Consider the following 21295-nt stretch of genomic DNA (forward strand, 5'->3'; position numbering starts at 1 on the left):
TTTGCCTTATTGCATGTGTCCTTGTTGAATATGTCCTCCTCCAGGAAAAAGGGAGGTGGCAAGACAGAGGCAGCAATAGGGGTTTATTCAACAGATATTTACTGGACACCACCACCCGCAGATCCCTGCACTGGGCAAACAGGACAGAGATGTTCTTGCCTGAAAGGATGTGTGGATAAGTGCACAAATGTGTGGATTGATGGATAAAATAAATAAGGATGAAACACATGGAATACATCAACAAATAAGTGAATCATGGCATGATGACAATCAGCGGGAAGAGTGGATGGCATGGGTGGGTGAGTGAACGGGGAGGTAAACGAACGAACGAATGAATGAATGGAGTGGTTTTGAGTCTGAGCTACCAGAACTCCGAGCGCCTAGCGGCGGGCGGGTGGGCGGAGGGGCGGCTACTCCACACAGTACGGTAGGCTCAGGCTGCTCCTCCTGGAGCCCCGCTCTCACCGCCTCCCCCTCCTCTCCTCCCTCTCCTCCCTCTCCTCCTCCTCCGCCGTCGCCGCCGCCGCCGGCCGCCCGCCGGCCGCCACGACCCCAGTCCCCGGCGGGCGGGCGGAGGAGGCGACCGCCGCGCACTGCTGCACTCGTCCTGCCGCCGCCGCGATGCGCAGAGGGACCGAACCGCCTGGGGGCCGCTGCCGCCGCCGCCGCGCCGCACCATGAAGCTCCGCAGCAAGGCGGCGGCGCTGCTCCTGCTCGCGCTGGCCGCGCTGCTGCTGGCGCTGCTGTCCCTGCGCGCTGGCCGCGCTGAGCCCCCAGCGCCTCCCGCACGCCCCGCGTCCGCCCCGCAGCGCCACCCCGCGCCGGTCCCCGCGCGCTGGCCGGCACCGGGCGCCCTCCCCGTGGCCAGCCCGGGAGTTCGGAGGCGCCGGCCCCAGCGTCCGCGCCCCCGAGCGGGCCGCCGGGGCGCTGCGAGACTGGAGAAGTTGGCGAGGTGAGTCGTGGCAACCCCAGAATCCCATCTGCGGACCCGTGTCTCGCTCCCTACACCCGTGCCAAGTCCAAGGGAGGCTTTGGGCTGGAGAGGCAGACTTCCAAGTTTCACCCACGGGCTGCCCACTTCTGTTTCTTAGCCCGATAGAAAAGAAGACCCACCTCGGTGGAGTCCCTCTAACAGCTCAGTGTTGATAATCACGTACATTTTTGAAGTGTCAAGGAAAGTGGTTTCGTACATTAAATTTTTTAACTGTCAAGGCAAGGCTTATTTTTGCACTCTTGCAAACATGCACACTTTGTTTAATTTGTCAAAAGCCATCACAGTGCAAGAATGCTTTATCTAATTCTCATGTTTCACTGGAGAATTTTGCCGAAACCTTAGATCTGATTGAGTTGGAAAAGTTAGATGTTTACCAAAGACTGGCAACCTCTCGTTCAACCTGGAGTACCCCCATGCTTAGAACAGAAGAGACACTTGACCTAAGTTTATTAAAAAGTTCTCTGCTTGAAAGGACTGATGCGTGGCACAGAAAAGACAGAGTGGGGGTTTCCAGATCCTCATTCTGTTTCAGGCTCAAGTGTGGTCAAAGGGTTCTCCTACAAGAAAAACATCTTAACCTTCCACCTTATGTTTGATACTCTCTTTCCCTACACAAAGCTTAACACGCTGAGGCTTTTCATCAGAGCGCTTTATATTTGGCCTTAGGGTTGCTGGAACGCCCCGCAGGTTAGGGATTTGCGTTCATTTCCTTTGTTGTGGAGGGCTTTTCAACAATCCCCTTGTCTTCTAGTGAGTCTGTTTCATCTGCCCTTTCAAAACTGTTGTTTCTAACTGCCAATGCAACGTCCTCGTTTGCTGGGCTCCTTAATTTCAACCTGAAGGGAGTTGAAAAATTCCTTTTAACCATAATGACTAAATCTCTTTGGTGCTTTTACTGTAACTAAGAGAAAAGACATGAAACCTCAAGAAGTAGCTGTGTCAGCTTTTGTTTCCCTTCTGCCTCACTACAGATGGGTACTGACAAGTTTTAGAGGGAAAAAGACCCCAACAATCTGTCACTTTAAAGTACTTATAACACTTTACAGCCCCTTCTGAATGTGTACAGTCTTTAAGGATATGTCTGTTAGGAAATTAATAGGATTTCTCCTCTTCTATACTGGTGTTTCTTATGATAGATTAATTAGGGTTTAACTGCAAGTTTAATATGATTGCTAAGTTTGATGGGACAATTGGTAAGATAATAATAATAATGTCACCCTTAACATTGTTAACCTATTGCCAGGGATATTGCTAACCGCAGTAGACACAAATAGTCACAGTTCACACTTACATATACAACTACATAATCCACACCATAACCTCCCCCAACCCCCACTACCTTTTTGTTTTTTTGAGACAAAAAAAAATCATGGCACATGCAGTGCCATGATCTCTGCTCACTGCAACCGCCACTTCCCAGGTTCAAGCCTCCCAGGTTCAAGTGATTCTCATGCCTCAGCCTGCCAAGTAGCTTGCACACAGGCGTGTGCCACCATGCCCAGCTAATTTTTGTATTTTTAGTAGAGAAACGGGGTTTCACCATATTGGCCAGGAACTCCTGAGCCCAGTGATCCACCTGCCTCAGCCTCCCAAAGTGTTAGGATTACAGGCGTGAGCCACCACGCCCTGCCCACACCATAACCCTTTGATAGTGGTTTTCAAAGTGTGGACTTTAGACCAGTTGCACAGGCATCATCTGGGAACTTGTTAGAAATGCAGATTCCTGGGCCCCACCCTAGCCCTACAGAATCAGAAGCTTTGGAGCGGGGGTGGTCAGCAACCGTGTTTTAACAAGTCCCTCCCATTGTTTCTCACGCACAACAAAGTTTGATAAAGTGCTTTGCAAAGCACCAATGGTATCCCCACTTTTCAGATGAGGAAAATATTGCACAAGGGTTAGCAATTTTTCCAAAGTTCACAGGTAACCTGGTAGAGAAAGAGAAAGATCCAGGCAGTGTGGACTCAGGTTGAGCACTTACGTGCTATGCTGATGTCATGCCATAGACTTGCCTGCAATTCGTAATTTTACTGAGATTTTTTTAAAGAAACACTAGATTTTTGGATCTGTCTCATTCTTCAAGGTGTTGAGAACAGTGGCGCAGCATCTTTTTGTCTCTATCTGAACAAAGTGGCTCTGACTAGGAGGAGATCATGAACAGAATCCAAATGGATGTTTTAGGGAAGGACTATTTCCAGGAGCAACAGTACCCTTGAAGCCATTTTTCTTTTGAACATATCTCTTAGATTATCATGGAAATCATGGCCAACACCATAGGAATAAAGAACAAAATTTTAAAACTGGAGTAAAAGACAAAAGCCACAGGAAGTCTCAGGCTCAAATGCATAAACAGTTGACATTTTCTGGGACTTATTTATTGTTTCTCTTGCTACCTCGACAGAAATGGCAGCAGAAGGCTCTGAAGTTGTGAGGGAGTAGGAGGATCTCTGCTAGGTCTCCTTTATTGCTTTCCTAATTCTGCTTGGGTTAAATTTTTGTGGTTTAGGAGGAATTTCATTTAGGGAGGGAAGAGAAAGCCTCGTGTTTTCAAAAAACGAGTGCTTTAATCTCTTTACATGGCTAGAATCCAGAAGAGATGAAGGCTACGTGATCTCATTTCTCTGGTCTGGGGAGGGTCAGGCTTGTGGTTGTAGTTAGCTGAGAGCCTGGAGTTGGATGTGACACAGTCCACCACCTGCTTACCATCCACAGCCTGTGCTGCCTCGCCTCCCACAGGGGGCTGCTGTAAGTGAAGTTCTGCCACGTCAACGCAGGAAACGTAGCACTCTCCTTCCACATCTTGTTTTCATTTCACAGAAGTTTCCAAGGACTTGCCTCGTTAGTAGGCAGACCCTTCAATTTTATAACTAGTCATTTGTATACAATCTGTCCTGTGGTGGCCTCCTTCTCTATAAATATAAAGCCAGGAGGTAAGTAAGGTCTGAGCTTTTCTGTCAAGGGGGGGATTTGAAAACGGACACCATTCTGGAAGCAGCAGTCCCAGTGCACAAAAGAAATGAAATCTTCCTTCTATTTTGGCTTATTGGTGATTTATAGCTGGCTGACTTCCAAAAAGAATCTGAGGCGACGTATAGTAAAAGACACATATACAATAAGTCCATTGAAATGGTATGAAAAATGAAAAGTCATAAAGAAGAGGGGTAAATAAATACTGTTCATCAAAAATAAACAGTACTTCTGTTAGTAGGATTAAGTGTTAAATTTAAGCCTGGCAGCCATTTCAAAAAGGGAACCTTGAGGGGCTGCCTCATTTTCACTGAATAAGAGGAAAGGTTTATCAAGAGAGATCTTTTTTTTTTTTCCTAAAACTGAATCATAAAATGAGAATTGTACTTGGGAATAGATTTTAGACATTAGAAGACTCGCTCTAGGTTGCTTCTGAAAACTCCTCCTTGAGCCTACATGTGGAAAAGGAAGGTTAACTGCTAATCAGCGCAATATAGGAAAGAAGTTGGCATGTGGAGTTCAGCAAATTGGGTTCTAGTCCAAAGCCATTTCACCTTATTTTCTTCATCTGTGAAATGAGCAAATTAATCCAAAAGTTGTCTAAGATATCTTCCAGCTCAGACATTTGATGATCCTGTGATGAGATCATCAAGTTTAGCAGCAAAAGCCCAACAATGGCTATTGCATGGCCCTTTGTGCTAACTCTTGCAAAATCACTGTTTCCCATTTATGGGCTCCATCCTAGGGCTCTTACTGATTACTCAACCGCAACCCTGTCCTGAACTTTATTCTTTTTCTTCTGTGTTGGCCTGGATATTGCTGTTTCTCTTAAAATATGGCTTCTAAGGGAGACTTAAGCTACCTTTAAGCCCTGTAGTTTTCCTCTGCCATTTTATTCCATAGTCATTCAGCAAATGTGATTGCACATTTACTCTATCAGGCACTCCTGGTACAATGGTGAATGGAGTTGCTGCCCTCCCAGAATTTGGGGATGAGGGAAAGGAGACAATACAAAAACGCATTACACTTGGCAGCCTCCCCAGCTGCTCCAGTGAAAGGAAGCATGTGTCTCATCAAGAGGCACCATTTCCTGCAGTTCCCTTTGGTGTCTGAGATAAGTCTTCTCTGAGTGTTCAAACCTGAATAAAGGTCTCACTAAAAGGGATGGTGTTCTGTAGCAAAATGCTTCATCTATGTCCATCCTATAATTAGCTAATAGCCCCAGAGCACATTAAAGGTGTCTGGATCTTGAGTACTGTCTATGATACTATGTAGTGTGAGTCTTGATTCTGTCCACAATTCATTTTTGTTGATTGGTCCATGAATCCCCTCGATCACCCTCCACACCTACTCAGTCAGTAAGCCCTATTGGTTCTATCTCAAAAATATATCCCCAGTTCCACCATTTCCACTCCATAGTTACTTAGTGAGGTCCTAACCGCCATCATTCCCTAGCTGGACACCTACAGGTGCCTACTCTCCGGTTTGTGTGGTTCCACTCTAGCGCCCTCTACAGTCCATTTTCCTTACAGCCGCTGAAATAATCTGTAATAGGTAGACCAGATGGGGTCCACCTATTTGCTGGTTAAAGCCCTCCAGTGATTGACTCCCTATCACACTAAGAATAACTTTAAGTTTCCCTGTGTGGCCTTTGAGCCCTTGCCTGATCTCAACCCCATTTAGTTTTCTGGCCTCCTCTTCTACCACTCCCCATTCACTTACTCTGCTTCAGCCACACTGGGCTTCAAATACACCAAGCCCATTCCTGCTTCAGTAGTATGCATCTCTCTAGTGCTGGAATGTTTGCGCACATCCTAGCATGGCTAGCTCCTCCGTTTCTTTCAGGACTGTTCTCAAATATTTTCTCCTAAGGGGGTCCTCGCCATCACTCTCTTCTGCCTTACCCTGTTTAGTCTTTTGTTTTTCAGAGCACTCATTGTGTGAATATTGTATGTTCTTTGCTCCTGCCCCCTCATGTACACTTAACAGTGTTCTTCTTAAATCACTATTTCACTGACTCCTAAAACAGAGATGATCTCATAGTAGATACTCAATACATATTTGTTGAATGAACTAATGAATGGGTGCAGGAACTGCCTGTGCCAGCCCTGTTCCAAGATTTACTTATAATATCAAGTTCCTTATTATCTAGTAATATTTAAAATGGTCCCATACCCTTTTGAAGAATAGTAAGGGTCTTTAATAGTAACACCATTAAAAGAGAGGGACGTTTTTCCTTTTAAATAGGTTTTATTATTTTTTATTACTTTTGGGTTTTTTTCTTTTTTTAGGATAGTGTCTCACTGTGTCACCCCAAGAGAGAGTCTAAGCCCACCATGATGATCCATGCCTTTCATAATGTGAGCTTCTTGTATCCAGGACTAAGCGTGTCAATACACTCATTTCTCTGCCAACAGCTATTGGTCTACAGGTGTGTCATATGACCCAAACTGGCCCAATCAGCCAGAAGGAAAGAACTTATTTTACATTATTAAACAAAAGACTCCATCTTCTAGATACAACCAAGGAAATAAATAGCCCCAGCTGCCACCATCATTGTAAGGGAATCATCTTTAGGATGAAGCCATCTGTTTGGGCAGTAGAGAAAGAAAATACAGGTCCTTGAGGACACCACAGAGTCCCAGAATCAAGGCATCCTGAGATCTAACGTTTCTTGGGCCCTGTGTTGGAGTTGAGAGTTCTGTTCTTGCATCCAAAATCATCTTAGCTGAACCAGATGATTCTTTTAAATCAAAATCTTGGGACTATTGATGGAGAGAAAGGGGAATAGTTGGGTGGGGGCACCCAGGAAGTGAGCATCCACCACACCCCAGAGCAGCCATTATGTGCACTTGACCTTATCAAAGCCTGCGGGTGACTTACCAGGGGTAGGTTCCTGAGCAAAATCAGAGCTTTTCTTAAGGATTTTTAAAAATTGGGATCAGAGACTATATGCTGACTCAGCAACAGCTTGAGCATACCTTAGAATGACCCTGCATGCCAGGTGCACCTGAATGTGTGTTCCAACCTAGGGAATCCTGGAGTGGCCAACCCAGAGATTCATGCTTATGTTCTATGAGGAACATCTGAGCCCTCGTCCTGCCCCGTGGAACACGGGCTATGCAGGGGATTAAGGCCTTGAGTTTTGGGTTGCATGAAGATTGCCAGGTGGAGGTTGTTGAGGGGAGGGTGGTAAGTGAAAACGCTATAATATGTAAACTGCACACCTTTTGCAAACAGTTGCGGTTGTTCTGCCCAGCCCTTCCCCACTGGGCTGTGCAGTCATCTTGTCCAACCCACCGCCACTGCACTGCATGTAAGGCGGTCCTCCTGCCCAGCCCACTGCCACTGGACTCTCTCCCTTATATGGAAGCCCCCAGTAAAACCCCAGGTCTCATTTGCTGGCTCTGGGTCTCTTCTTCAGCCTCTTGAACCTGGTGCCTTCCCCATTGAGATTAATAGGGGTTTGGTACAACGGAGACCTAAGGGAATAGCATAAGGGCAGATTGTTTCTAGTGGCTGAAGCTGTAAGTTAAGCAACTCAGGGACTGCAACTGTATTTCTGCCAGTGGGGAAGGCTGTTCTGCAATAGGAGCTAATGGAAACCAAGATGGTATGGAGAGATGAGAAGTGATGCAGAGCAACCCAGATGGGGTGGGGTGGGGTGGGGTCAGGTGCGCTGGCAGCGGTGTGCAGGCCAGTGGGGCGGGGCCGGGGCTGGGTGGGGGTGGTGGGCAGCTCCCAGCACTGTTCCCAAGGCCAGCTTCTTGCTTTTCACTGTCTCAACCATTTCTAGATTCTGTGATGTAATGAATTCCCCTCTTTTTCTTAATCTAGTTTGACTTGCATTTGTTACTTGCCACCAGAGAGTCCTGACTAATTTGAATATGTAGCACCTGCTTTTAACACCTTTACTAAATTCAGTAAATACTGGCCATATTGACACTGGGCCTTTTAAAACTCACAGGTGAGAGTCTTTGGAAGAGAATTTGAGAACAGATTTGTTTTCCTTAAGAATACTTCATTTATAATTCACTGTAAAAAAGACAAAATTTTATGTTGTATGTATTTTAGCACAATTTTACAAATAATATAAAGAAAATAAGATACTTCTGTTGAAGAGAATATTCATTTTACGTTTCCCTTAAATATTCCCCAGCATTTGTTTCAGATTATGAAGTTCTGAAAACTCCTCCTGGAAAAAGAAGTTTTTTGACATGATACCTTCATTGGGAGCTGCTGATTTTGTGCCAGTAAAGAGTGACCTTCATATATTTCAAGTGACTTTTAGATGATCCCCTATCTCTTTTAGCAACATGAGAGACTGTAATCTCATATGGTACAATTTATAAACCAAGCTTTACATAAGACGATAGAGAATACATAATCCAAAATATGACTGTCTTTTATGAGTGAGAAAACTGAGATCCGAGAGGTGAAATAATAATGTACATAAAGCACCTAGCACAGTAGGTTAGCTCATGGGAGTCACCAAATGATTTGCTGTTCTGAGTACTATTATTATCCATCATTGCATTGTTAGGAATTGAGCCATAACTAGACCCAGCTAAGTACCCGTGTGACTTTGAACAAGTCAGTCCTCAGCAAATTGTGGCTTTCTCAGAAATAAGCTCAGTGACAAAATGAGACAATGCAGGTAAAATGCTGACACCAGAAACTCCCAGCAAGTGTTAGCAAGGGCTAAGATACAGATTCAAGGCTGGGCCTGGTGGCTCATGCCTGTAATCCCAGCACTTTGGGAGGCTGAGGCAGGAGGATCGCTTGAGCCCAGGAGTTAGAGACCAACCTAGGCGACATAGTGAGACACCCATCTCTATTTCAGTTTTATATATATTTTTTAAAATGCAGATTCAAGCAGCCTTTTCTTGTTGGGATAGGTATGACTTGAGGAAGCTGAGACTCAGCTTCTGTATATAATAAAGGGTACACCAGTCTCAGTCTCCTGGTACTCATTACAAGCTGAAGGAGTGTGGCCAGGCGCGGTGGCTCATGCCTGTAATCCCATCACTTTGGGAGGCTGAGGCAGGCAGATCACTTGAGATCAGGAGTTCAAGACCAGTCTGACCAACATGGTGAAATCTGGCCTCTACCAAAAATACAAAAATTAGCTGGGCATGGTGGCAGGCGCCTGTAATCCCAGCTACTCTGAAGGCCGAGGCAAGAGAATCGCTTGAACCCGGGAGGCGGAGGTTGCAGTGAGCTGAGATTGTGCCTCTGTACTCCAGCCTGAGTGACGGAGTGACACCTTGTCTCAAATTCAAACAAAACAGAGCAAAAGGTTTACTAGCAGTTCAAATCCGGTTTGTAGTAAGATAGAGTATTGATACATAAAATAATGTGCTTTTTGCTGCCCTGCCTATCCTGGTTTTGGCATGGATATAACGTATTTAGAGGAAAATGAAGGCTTCTGATGAATTTCACATTAATACTTAATTATGATGATAACTAATATTGAATGATGATTTAAAATATGCCAGGTACCTTATTAAGCACTTCACTGCATTATTTCATTTAATCTTCATCATAACCTAGGAGGTAGGAACTCATATTGGATAAGGCAGAACTCTTTCAGTTGCACGTGATAGAATGCCAGCTCATCCGTTTGTATCGCTTAGTCATAAAAGGGGTTTTAACTGGCTCGTAAAACTGGAAAGTGCAAAGAGATAAAGCTTCAGTCACAGGTGAGGCCAGGATTTCTAACCATCTTGCCTCCTTTTAGCTCTGCTTCCTTCTGTGTGGGCGACACTCTCAGGTCAGTTTTCTCCATGTAATGATTCCCAATAGGTCTGGGTGTGCAACCTCCTCTTCTAGTAGCCCCAAGGGAAAAATTCCATCCAGCAAAAGTCCCAGGGCTGCCTCCGTTGACCTCACTTGACTAACATGTGTTTCCAATCACCGACGGCTACACATGAGATGTGCCTACAGCTGGTGGGGTGAGGGGCAGCTGATTCATCCCCTCCAAGCCTCATGAGCTGAGAACAGAAAAAGAGTGGTGTCCCCAAAATAAAATTAAGGCGCTTTTACCAGAAAGTCCTAAACACGGATGCCAGTAAGAAATCCCAAAACCCAAAGCAGATGTCCATTACCATCGGTATGCCCATTTTACAGATGAGGAAACTGAGGGCTAAAGGTGGTTAAAGCACGTACCCAAGATAGGACAGTCAAGTGGCAGGCCTAGAATTTGAAGCCAGGTCTATGTGCTTTTAGAGCAAAATTGCTGACCACCATGCTGTAGCTGAGAACAAATGTCACAGTTTGAACCATTTGATAGCTTTCTAGAACCTCTCTAGTTTTTTTTAATTGTTCAGATTTGTAAGGAAAAAAACAGATTATGAAAATGATCCTACTTCAAGTTTAAAAGTTTTTATATATTTACATATGTATATACACACACCCACGTATATTGGGTATAACTCTGGAAGACAGCATACCAAAATTTTAACAGTAGTTATGAAATTGGAATTGAGTGCCCCCCACTTTTGCTGGTGGTATTTAAAACTTTTTCTATGATATATGCACTACTTGTATATGCATTAAATAACTTAAAGTATAGAAATTACCATAAAAATTAAAAATCCCTTGATGGCCTGAGGCTTAGGAAGCTGGAAATTAGTTGGGGAGACCATTTTTCTTCGTTTCCTCCCTCTAAGCTTTAAAGTCCTTCATGTTCTTCTTCAGGAAATGAGACAGAAATGCTCCTTTGCGGAATATGTAATCCTCATCTAGTTCTTCTCCCTCGTGTGTCAACAGCCGTTTATTTCAAACTAGCACTGCCGATTCATATTTTAAAATCTCAATAACATGTTAATTTGGAAAGAAGAAGGAGATGGAGAAATAGAGTCTGCTGTATGTCAGGAACAATCATAAGGGAAAAAACGAAATAAGAATAGTCCAGGTGCCTTCGTAGAATTCTAGAGGGGGAATAAATCAACACAAATGTGAATAACCTCTGCGAATGGCAAATGGGTGGATTAGGAAGGTAGCGTTGGCAAAGGTCTGTTGTGGAGATCGTTCCCTGCACACGAGCACCGGGGGAGGCGTGGGAGACTGAAATGCAGTCCATGCCAGGAGCCCTGCGTAGGGGCTGCATCTGCTCACAGAGGGCTCTTTTTCTTTTCTTTTCTTTTCTTTGCTTTTCTTTTTTTTTTTTTTTTTTTTTTCAGGTGCAGTTTCACTCTTGTTGCCCAGGCTGGAGTGCAGTGGTGCGATCTCGGCTCACTGCAGCCTCCACCTTCCAGGTTCAAGTGATTCTCCTGCCTAGGCCTCCTGAGTAGCTAGGACTACAGGCATGTGCCACCACGCCCGGCTAATTTTGTATTTTTAGTAGAGACAAGGTTTCACCATGTTGGTCAGGCTGGTCTTGAACTCCTGACCTCAGGTGATCCACCTGCCTTGGCCTCCCAAAGTGCTGGGATTACAGGCGTGAGCCACCGCGCCCAGCCAGAGAGGGCTCTTTTTCTAACTTACTTGTGTGTGGTTCCAAATACAACATAATGACTAAAAGCATGGCCTCTTAAGTCTACCTCTCTGGGTTTGAATCCTTGCTGTGACACTAGTTTTAAAGCTTATGTATGTGCACAGTGATGTCTAAAAGCACACACACACACGTATACACATAGTTGTAATTACCAACTTTAGGCTCTGAACAGCTACCATGCATTAGACCTAGACTTTGTTTAAGAATACAGCCTCATATCAGATCTCATGAGCCAAGCTAAATATGTACTATTAATAATTAAATACATTTATCAAATAATGTCATGAAGCCCCCCATGGAGTTTTTTGGCACTCTCTTGGCATTATTCATATTAACACCATGACTTCGAGGCAAATGCCAGCTCTTCTGTCTATCTTGAAAGATTTATGATATTTGATTTAACTCGAACCCATGGGTCATTAAAAGTTATTTAACTGTTAGCAAAGTCCTTAGTGTCATGTATGGGTTCTGAGTGAAGAATCTAATCATGGCGTCAGGGGAGAAAATTTTTGTCAGGGGATTCATGCTTTCCAAAGCCTGTGGTTTGCAGGGAACTTTAGTAGTGACTCTCACTGCCAACACTTGACATGGCTATAATTATCCCTCTCCGGACTCTTCTTCCAGGGGCCATATCAAAGTGTTGTTTCCGCTTCCTGAACTGCTACTGTGTCCTCATTTGCAGACTTTCTCCATGTTAAAATAGCAAAAATGGTTTCATCTTGCAAAATACTCCACTAGGGAGGGGGACATCACTAGTCTATTCTTCCCATAAGGTGAGCATATTCAGCTTCTTAAAATTCATCTTCTACCATTTTTCCCCCACGTATTTCTGTTTCCTTCTGTAAGTAAAACTAGTTGCCAACAGCGCAGTTTAGGGCTGTATTTGAAAGAAGTGCAATTTTCCATCCAACTTTCCCTGCCAGTCTGTATGGCAGCCTCAGGTTCACCTGAGTTAATTTAGCTTGACAGCTCAGGAGAAGCACTGATAAGAGAAATAGCAGGAGATGGCAGAAAAGAGGGTCTGAGTAGAACCAATTACTCGCTTTAATAATTCAGTGTATTTTGCAGTAATAGGCTACAAAGTAAATAGCACTACACATAAATGCCGTATTTCATTATTTATACACTCCAGAAATTGAAGTTTAATTAAGTCGCACGCTTGAGACTTCTAAGCGATTAAGGAGACGCTTGTCTCAGGCACCATGGAGAGGAAGCATGGAAGTTGCTACTCCCTCCGAGCCTTCTGTGTTATTCTGAATATCATTTTTCATTTGAGCTTGGGGAACACTTGAGCCAGGACAACTAGGGCAACGTTTTACAAACCTCACTCATTCCCACATGGCATCACAATTCTTTTATTTGAGACGGAGTTTCCCTCTTGTTGCCCAGGCTGGAGTGCAAATGGTGCAGTCTCGGCTCACTGCAACCTCCACCTCCCCAGTTCAAGCGATTCTCCTGCCTCAGTCTCCCAAATAGCTGGGATTACAAACACCTGCAACCACACCCATCTACTTTTTTTTTGTATTTTTAGTGGAGACGAGGTTTCACCATGTTGGCCAGTCTGGTCTCAAACTCTTGACGTCAGGTGATCTACCCGCCCCAGCCTCCCAAAGTACTGGGAATACAGGCGTGAGCCACCACACCTGGCCCACAATTCTTATGATATTGCTATACTACCATTACCTGCTTTCAAAATTTTTACAACATCTATCCATGTTATAAACGTTAAGTGCATTGATGTATTTATTTATTTAATAACAACTTTATTGCAGTTTAACTCAAGTACCTTTTAAAAGTATACAATTTGGACCGAGCACAGTGGCTCACACCTGTAATCCCAGCATTTTGGGAGGCCAAGGTGGGCGGATCATGAGGTCAGGAGTTCAAGACCAGCCTGGCCAACATGGTGAAACCCTGTCTCTACTAAAAATACAAAAAAATTGGCTGGGTGTGATGGCTCACCACTGTAATCCAAGCACTTTGGGAGGCTAAGGTGGGCAAATCACCTGAGGTCAGGAGTTTGAGACCAGCCTGACCAATATGGTGAAACCCGTCTCTACTAAAAATACAAAAATTAGCCGGGCGTGGTGGCAGGCGCCTGTAGTCCCACCTATTCAGGAGGCTGAGACAGGAGAATTGCTTGAACCTGGGAGGCGGAGGTTGCAGTGAGGCGAGATCATGCCACTGCACTCCAGCCTGGTGACAGATCTAGACTCTGTCTAAAAAAAAAAAAGCTGGGCATGGTGGCACACACCTGTAATCTCAGCTAGTCAGGAGGCTGGGGCAGGAGGATTGCTTGAACTGGGACCTGGGAGGCAGAGGTTGCAGTAAGCCAAGATCACACCACTGCACTCCAGCCTGGACTACAGAGCAAGACTCTGCATCAAAAAAAAAAAAAAAAAAGTATACTATTTGGTCATTTTTACTTTATTCAAAGAATTGTGCCTCCATCACCCCCATCGAATTTCAGAACATTTTCACATTTTCTTTTTTTTTTTTTTTGAGACAGAGTCTTGCTTGCTCTGTCGCCCAGGCTGGAGTGCAGTGGCACGATCTCGGTTCACTGCAAGCTCTGCCTCCTGGGTTCACTCTGTTCTCCTGACAGCCTCCCGAGTAGCTGGGACTACAAGCGCCTGCCACCACGCCCAGCTAATTTTTTGTATTTTTAGTAGAGACGGGGTTTCACCATGTTAGCCAAGATGGTCTCGATCTCCTGACCTCGTGATCCACCCACCTCGGCCTCCCAAAGTGCTGGGATTACAGGCATGAGCCATTGCTCCCAGCCATTTTCACATTTTCATTACCCTAAAAAGAAACCCTGTACCTCTTAAGCCATTAGTCACTTCCCATTTGCCCCTCCCCTTAGTTCCTGACAATGATTAATCTACTTTTTTACCTTTTTATTTTTTATTTTTTTGAGACAATGTCTTGCTGTGTCGCCCAGGCTGGAGCGCAGTGGTGCGATCTTGGCTCACTGCAACTTCCACTTCCTGCGTTCAAGGGATTCTCCTGCCTCAGCCACACAAGTAGCTGGGATTTCAGGCATGCACCACCACGCCCAGCTAATTTTTATATTTTTGGTAGAGACGGGGTTTCTCCATGTTGGCCAGGCTGTTTTCAAACTTCTGGCCTCAAGTGATCTGCCTTTCTCATCCTCCCAGAGTGCTGGGATTACAGGCAAGCACCACCACCCCTTGCTAATTTTTATGTTTTTAGTAGAGATGGGGTTTCTCCATGTTGGCCAGGCTGGTCTCAAACTACTGACCTCAAGTGATCCACCTGCCTCAGCCTCCCAAAGTGCTGGGATTACAGGGGTGAGCCACTGCACCTCGCCTCATTAATATACTTCCTGTCTCTGGCTTTGCCTATTTTGGACTTTTCATATATGTGGAATCATAAAATATGTGGCTTTTTACATTGTCATTACGTTCACAGGTTTACTGTTTTCAAGGTTCATTTATGTTGTAGCACACATCATATCATACTTGATTCCTTTTTACTGCCAAATAGTATTCCATTGTATGGATATTTGATGTATCAGTTTACCAGTTGATGGACATTTAAGTTGGACTTTTTGACTATTGGGAATAATGCTGCTATTTGAACATTTGTGTACAACCTTTTATGTGGACACATGTTTTCAGTTCCTGTAGGTATCTAACTAGAATTGTTTGAACCCAGGAGGCAGAGTTGCAGTGAACTGGGATCGCACCACTGCACTCGAGCCTTTGCCACACGACGAGACTGCGTCTCAAAAAACAAAACAAAACAAAAAAGAGTAAGAAAATATTAAAATTCTTAAAAAGCATCAAGCTGAGACTTTATTGTTGTTGGTGTTATTGAAAAAGCACCGCAAATGGAATAGCTTTCTCACTGTGTAACTCAGTGTTACTTGCTGTATTGGAGTCTAAATGTTTACTAACACCTATGCATCACCCCATTGGAATACATGGAAATTAGGAGGCAGTAGGTCTTACGCAAGACCATTTCCACTTACATAGTACAGGTAATCCAGAGATGGCCGGGGTAGTGTTTGTTACACTTTTTGCTTTCTACTCGTAGTCTGATGCTTTCCTTTAGAACTTCGGTAAATTTGAGAAACCATCAAAATTGCTACTTTCTTGAAAGGATCATAGATATTAACCCAGTAATTCCATTTCTGGGAATGTAAGTCTTAAGGAAAGGAGGAGAGGTGAGATGTGAGCTCAGATCCCTGGTTCCTGACCATAGCTGAACTATGAGTGGTGTGTAGTACAAGTGTGTTAGTATGCAGACTCCAGGGCCTCACCCAAGACCCATGGAATCAGAATCTCTGTGGGTTGGGAGTCTGCAGAATAACAGACACTGCAGATGATTATGATGCATGGCCAGGTAGGGAATCCCCTGCCCTACATGGTGTCTGGCATCTCTTCCAGCCACAAAACTGGAAGAATGGTCACGATTTGGGCAGGGGTCATAGCAGTGAGCAACAAGGAGGGAATGGGTTCAGTGGGCATTTCAAAAAATAAATGAAGTGAATATGAGCGAGGCAGGAAGAGTCAAAGTTGATTAGAAACATCTTTTTAGGACCTATGTTATGACTCTTATTATTTTGATTGCTAAGTTGTAAGTTTGTTTCAAATTGGTTTAAGCAAAAGGGAGTTTACTGGCTTAATAACTAAACTGCCCCAGGTTAGGGTCAGGTGCACCTAGATCCACGTAGTCACGGGAGATCTGCCCTGCCATCATCTGACTCTGCTTTTCCACTGTGATAGGTTGACTCCTGTTCAGGCTGTACCAGCATGGTTACCAGGATCGTTGCCATCAGCCCCTCCCTTAGCAACAGGTCCTTAAAATTTCTGGACAGCAAATGTTCACTCCAGTCCCCTTTTATAAAGTAAAAATAAGAACGTAAATATTAACCATCAGTCACAGCAGTGCTAGAATTCCCTATCACCCATTCCCTGCCCAATCCTAGTCATTCAAGGGGTTAAGGGGTCCTAGGTACCTAGACTGCACTCCCCTGGATCCTCACAGTCTTGAGTGACATTTGAGAGTGCCATCAGTAGGAGGTGGTGAAAGGCACACCACACCGGTGTCCTTAAACTTTATTATGCATTGTGACTGCACAGCACTAACACTGATTACCTAAAGCCTGAGATTTTTCATGTAATGTGAGAAGTAATAGGGTGAGGCCAGCAGAGGTCTCGTTAAATCCCAACCACTGATACTTGAACTGGCACCAGGAGAGGTTTTATTTTTCTTTTTTAGTACCTGTCACCAGACACTGTGAAAGATTGTCCCTAGCCCCTGCTTTTTGTACTGTGCAGACCCAAATCACTGAAGCCTGCAAAGAAGAGAAGAGGTGACCTACTGTCTTGCAGGGCAGTGCATGCTTTTTTTTAATTAAAAAAAAAAAAAAAGTCAAATAGTTTGGGGCCACAAAAAGTAAAGATAATAGCAAGATGAAGTGCCCACCACTTGACTTAAGGAATAAGATTTTAATCAGAAATAACCACTATCCGGCCGGGCATGGTGGCTCATGCCTGTAATCCCAGCATTTTGGGAGGCCAAGGTAGGCGGATCACTTGAGGCAAGGAGTTCAAGACCAGCCTGGCTAACATGGCAAAACCCCGTCTCTACTAAAGATACAAAAAAAAAAAAAAATTAACCAGGCATGGTGGCCTCCCGCTTGTAGTCCCTGCTACTTAGGAGGTTGAGGCATGAGAATTGCTTGAGCCTGGGAGGTAGAGATTGCAGTGAGCTGAGGTTGCAGTGAGCTGAAATCAGCCTGGGCAACAGAGTGAGATTCTGTCTCAAAAAAAAGAAAGAAGAAAAGAAAAGGGGAAAGGAAAGTGGAAAGGGGAAAGGAGAAAGGAAAGGAGAAAGGAAAGGGGAAAGGAAAGGAAGGGAAGGGGGAAGAGGGAGGGGGGAGGGGGAGGGGAGGGAGGGGGGAGGGGGGAGGGGAGGGAGGGGGGAGGGGGGAGGGGGGAGGGAGGGGAGGGAAGGGAAAAAAATAACCACTCTCCTGCATTTGTTTTGTTTGAGACAGAGTCTCACTCTCACCCAGCTGGAGTGCAGTGGCACCATCTCAGCTCATTGCAACCTCAGTCTCCTAGGTTCAAGCAATTCTCCTGCCTCAGCCTCCCAAGTAGCTGGGATTACAGGCACATGCTACCACACCCAGCTAATTTTTGTATTTTTAGTAGAGACAAGGTTTCACCATGATGGCCAGGCTGGTCTCAAAGTCCTGACCTCAAAGTGATCTGCCCACCTCGACCTCCCAAAGTGCTGGGATTACAGGCATGAGCCACCGCACTGGCCTGTTGTTTTTCATCCTCTTTGGCCTTATGTTGGTACATATCAGTCTGGTTTATTTTTTTCCACTGCTATATGGTATTCACTTTAAAAACATAGCGAATATATTCACTTTTCTCCTTTGCATAGTCACTGAAGTTTATTACCTATTTTTCATTATCAATAAACGGCACTGCTGTGAACATTCTTGCATAGGTCTTGTGCAAATGTGCAAGATTTTCTTCAGGTTATATATGCAAGAGTTGGACTGGAGGGGTGGAGGGTGTACATCCATCTTCACCTGTGTTAAATGTTGCCAAATGGCTCTCCAAAGTGTTCAGTCCAACTTACACTGCCCCCCACCAGCGCCTGAGCTGTCCCCTGCCCCATATCCACGTGAAAGCTCAATATGGTCCAGCTTCTATTTTACTTTGTAATTTTTGCCAGTCTGAAAATAAAAATAAATCTCTTTATTATTTGGATTTGTACTTCCCTGATTACTAAGATTAAAACTTGTTATCCTTGCAGAAGCCTGATATGTAAAGCTAAACTAGATGGAGTCATTCTGTTTGGGGGCAGGTGAGGGTGTTCGTATTTAAGATATCTAAGTGATTGCCTTTATGGTCTTAGTCCATTTGAATCATATGCATATCCCTAAATATTGGGCATAATCTTAAGCAAATGAGTTTGCATTAAATCTCTTTCGTAGTGTTTTTCAGCTAGTGTCTTGACTGATTTTTAGAGATTGGCTGTCATTTTAGCATCATCTTTAACATCTCCTTCACATGTGAATTGGGAGTTGGCTTAAATAGCAAACATGAAAACCCACCCATGAAGCCAAGGAAGAGACCAGGCCTGTGAGTCTTGTAGGCAGGGGTCCTCACATTCTTCAGGCAGATCCCTGATTTAGTGCCTTTGTTCTGCTGTCCCCTCTGCGTGGCATGCTCCTCCCCGCAGATGTGCGTATGGCTCCCTACCTCCGCTCCTGTAGGTCATTTGCAGAGCTCACCTTAGTTAGGCCTTTTCCAACTTGGCACTGTCGGGAATATGCTGCCCCAGCCTGCCAGCCGCTCCTGGTAACCCCATCCTGCTCCACTATGTATTCCCTTCATAGTACTTATTACTGTCTAGCTTTCTATATAAATTATTTAGTTACCATCTACTTTGACTCTTATTTATTTTTGTGTTTCCCTTATTCCTTGCAGAATGTAACTTCCTCCAGTGCAGGCGTCTTTGTTTTGTTCACTACTGTCTTTCTATTATAATGCCTACACATAATAGTACTTAGTAAAGATTTGTTGATGAATAAATGGTCTGGAGTTAGCAAGGAAAACAGGGCAGAGAAGAGCATTTCTGAAATAAAGAGAGACAGACAATGTATGTGCCAAGACCTGGAGGCAACACAGCGTGGTCACTTGCGCTGGAAGTGAAACAGAATGTGACTGTGATTATGAATGGCCGCCTCTCCAGGTTGGGGTACTGGGGGCAGTTGTGAGAGATGTAAGTAGCAACCATAGTCAGCAGCTTCGACTTGATCTTGGGGGCACTGGGGAGCCCTTGCGTGATTTTAATCAAGAGAATAACACAATCCTATTTGCATTTTAGAGGAACATCACCCTGGCACCAACCAGGAGAAAGCATAGGCTGGGGGTTAAAGATAAGATTGGAGACAGGTGGACCACCCAGAGGGCTGTCTCAGTGATCCAAGGGAAGGGAGATGGTGGCCTCACCAGATAATGGCAGGGAGAATGGAGAGAAGTGGACAATTTCCAGAGATACTTGAGATGTCTCTATTGTCTTTTCCTGTGATCCCCAAAGTAGATGGAATCCAAGTAACTCTCCGCATCTGGTCTTAGCTGAGCCATGAGACTGTGCTTCTGCTAAGCATGCTCATAAGTAATCAAATTGGGAAGCTTTCCAAAATGCTCCACCTACATCTTCAACTTTCCTCCTGGTGAAAGAAATCTGGAGCAAGACTGCCATTATTCAACCATGCAGTGAATAATGGAGCAGCAAGCTGATTGAACTCGAAGTTTTTGGAAGGATGGTAGCATTTGACATCCAAGTTCCCCTGGTCTCCAAATCTTTTGTGCAAGTAAATTAGTTTCATTTGTCTCAGGGCACCTTTTCCAGGCCAACTTCTTCCAACTTGCCTGCAAATGTTTCTCTGTGGTGTGTTTGAGGCTTGGCTGCATCCCCGGGTCTGGAACAAATCTTTTATTACTAGGAAATAGCTGGATGATGATTCTGGACCCTTGGACCCTATCCCTCTGTCAGCTGTTAACTCAGTATATGATACCTTGATCATTTTCAGTTTAACCTGCCCCCTCTCCTGCCTGTTTCTCATTAATGTGAATTTCATACTGGAAGATGAATTTCATACCCACCACCTCACCAGTATTGGCGAGACAGTCAGGATTAACACCTGTTTCTTCAAGACTCTCCTGAGATGTAGTCAGGGCACATATGTTGTTTTCTTTTCTCACCTCCCAGACTTGCATGACTTGCTTTGGTCCAGTGGTCATGCATTCCACCCCAACCTAAAAACATCCAGATGATGGGAATATCGTGTTGCTCGTTTCACATGGGAAAGCCACAACCCACCCTCCTCTTGTTCAAGTTGCATTCAAATCTAATTTCCACGGCCTGTGCAAGTGGGAGCTCCACAGCCCTTGTGTCAGCTGTCGAAGTTTAGCAATACTATTTCCAAACATGGGCCAGTAGGCAGCCAGCAGGCACTAGACAGCTGAGTGCTGGCAGAAAAAGCCTCAGACACCTATAGCAGTCCAAACAGTGACTCATCCTGCTATTGCCAGGATAAATATGGGAATAAATGGTATTTTTCTCTAAGCAGGAAGAATTGTCAAAATGCTTATCACTTTATAAAATATAACAGATTGTGCCTGATCATGTTTTGAAATGTTCTAACCATTCACTCGCTGGTTTTTTGTTGTTTTTACTTTTTTGAGTTTAGTAATAGCTTTCACTTGTCTTCCTTCTTCCTAGAAGGCCTGGAGAACCCAGGAGTTTCCAAGCTGTGCTGCCACCCGAGCTCTGGATCCACCTGGCTGTGGTGGCCTGTGGCAATCGGCTGGAGGAGACGCTGGTCATGCTCAAATCAGCTGTGCTCTTTAGCCACAGGAAGATCCAATTTCACATCTTCACTGAAGACTCTCTGAAGCCCGAGTTTGATAAGCAGGTGAATTTGCAGAAATCATGGCACAGTGTTTACTGAGTACAAACAGACTACATTTTAGGAACTGCATATTCTGTTGACTAATGTATTTTGCTGCATGTTCAATTGTGTGACCTTGAACACTTGACTCTGAGCCTCACTTTTTGGTAATACAGGAATAATTACACCTATCTCATAGAGATATGGTGAGGATTGAATGACGACAGGGTCTCACTCTATTGCCCAGGCTAGAATACAGTGGTACAATCTCAGCTCTCTGCAGCCTCAACCTTCCAGGCTCAAGTGATCCTCCCACCTCAGCCTACCAAGTAGCTGGGACCACAGGCATGCACCACCATGCCTGGTTAATTTTTGTATGTTTTTTAA

General features: G+C 44.6%; 1 protein-coding gene across 5 annotated transcripts in view; it reads left to right on the top strand.

The window, feature by feature from the left end:
- Positions 1–554: 554 nt before the first annotated feature.
- The window catches only part of GXYLT2 (glucoside xylosyltransferase 2), a 79784-nt gene continuing 59043 nt past the window's right edge, over positions 555–21295 (top strand). For 4 of the 5 annotated variants that reach the window (XR_012431359.1, XM_005547621.5, XM_045385876.2 and 1 more), the window contains exons 1-2: positions 555–952; positions 20740–20932. Coding sequence is in view for 4 of the 5 variants with exons in the window: in XM_005547621.5 (XP_005547678.3) it covers positions 678–952; positions 20740–20932 (468 nt within the window). In the remaining variant the exon portion in view is untranslated. The remainder of the gene's footprint in view (positions 953–20739; positions 20933–21295) is intronic. The other variant, XM_045385874.3, reaches the window with a different exon arrangement.

This window comes from Macaca fascicularis, chromosome 2, assembly GCF_037993035.2.
Source record: "Macaca fascicularis isolate 582-1 chromosome 2, T2T-MFA8v1.1".
In the NCBI taxonomy this organism is placed as follows: Eukaryota; Metazoa; Chordata; class Mammalia; order Primates; family Cercopithecidae; genus Macaca; species Macaca fascicularis.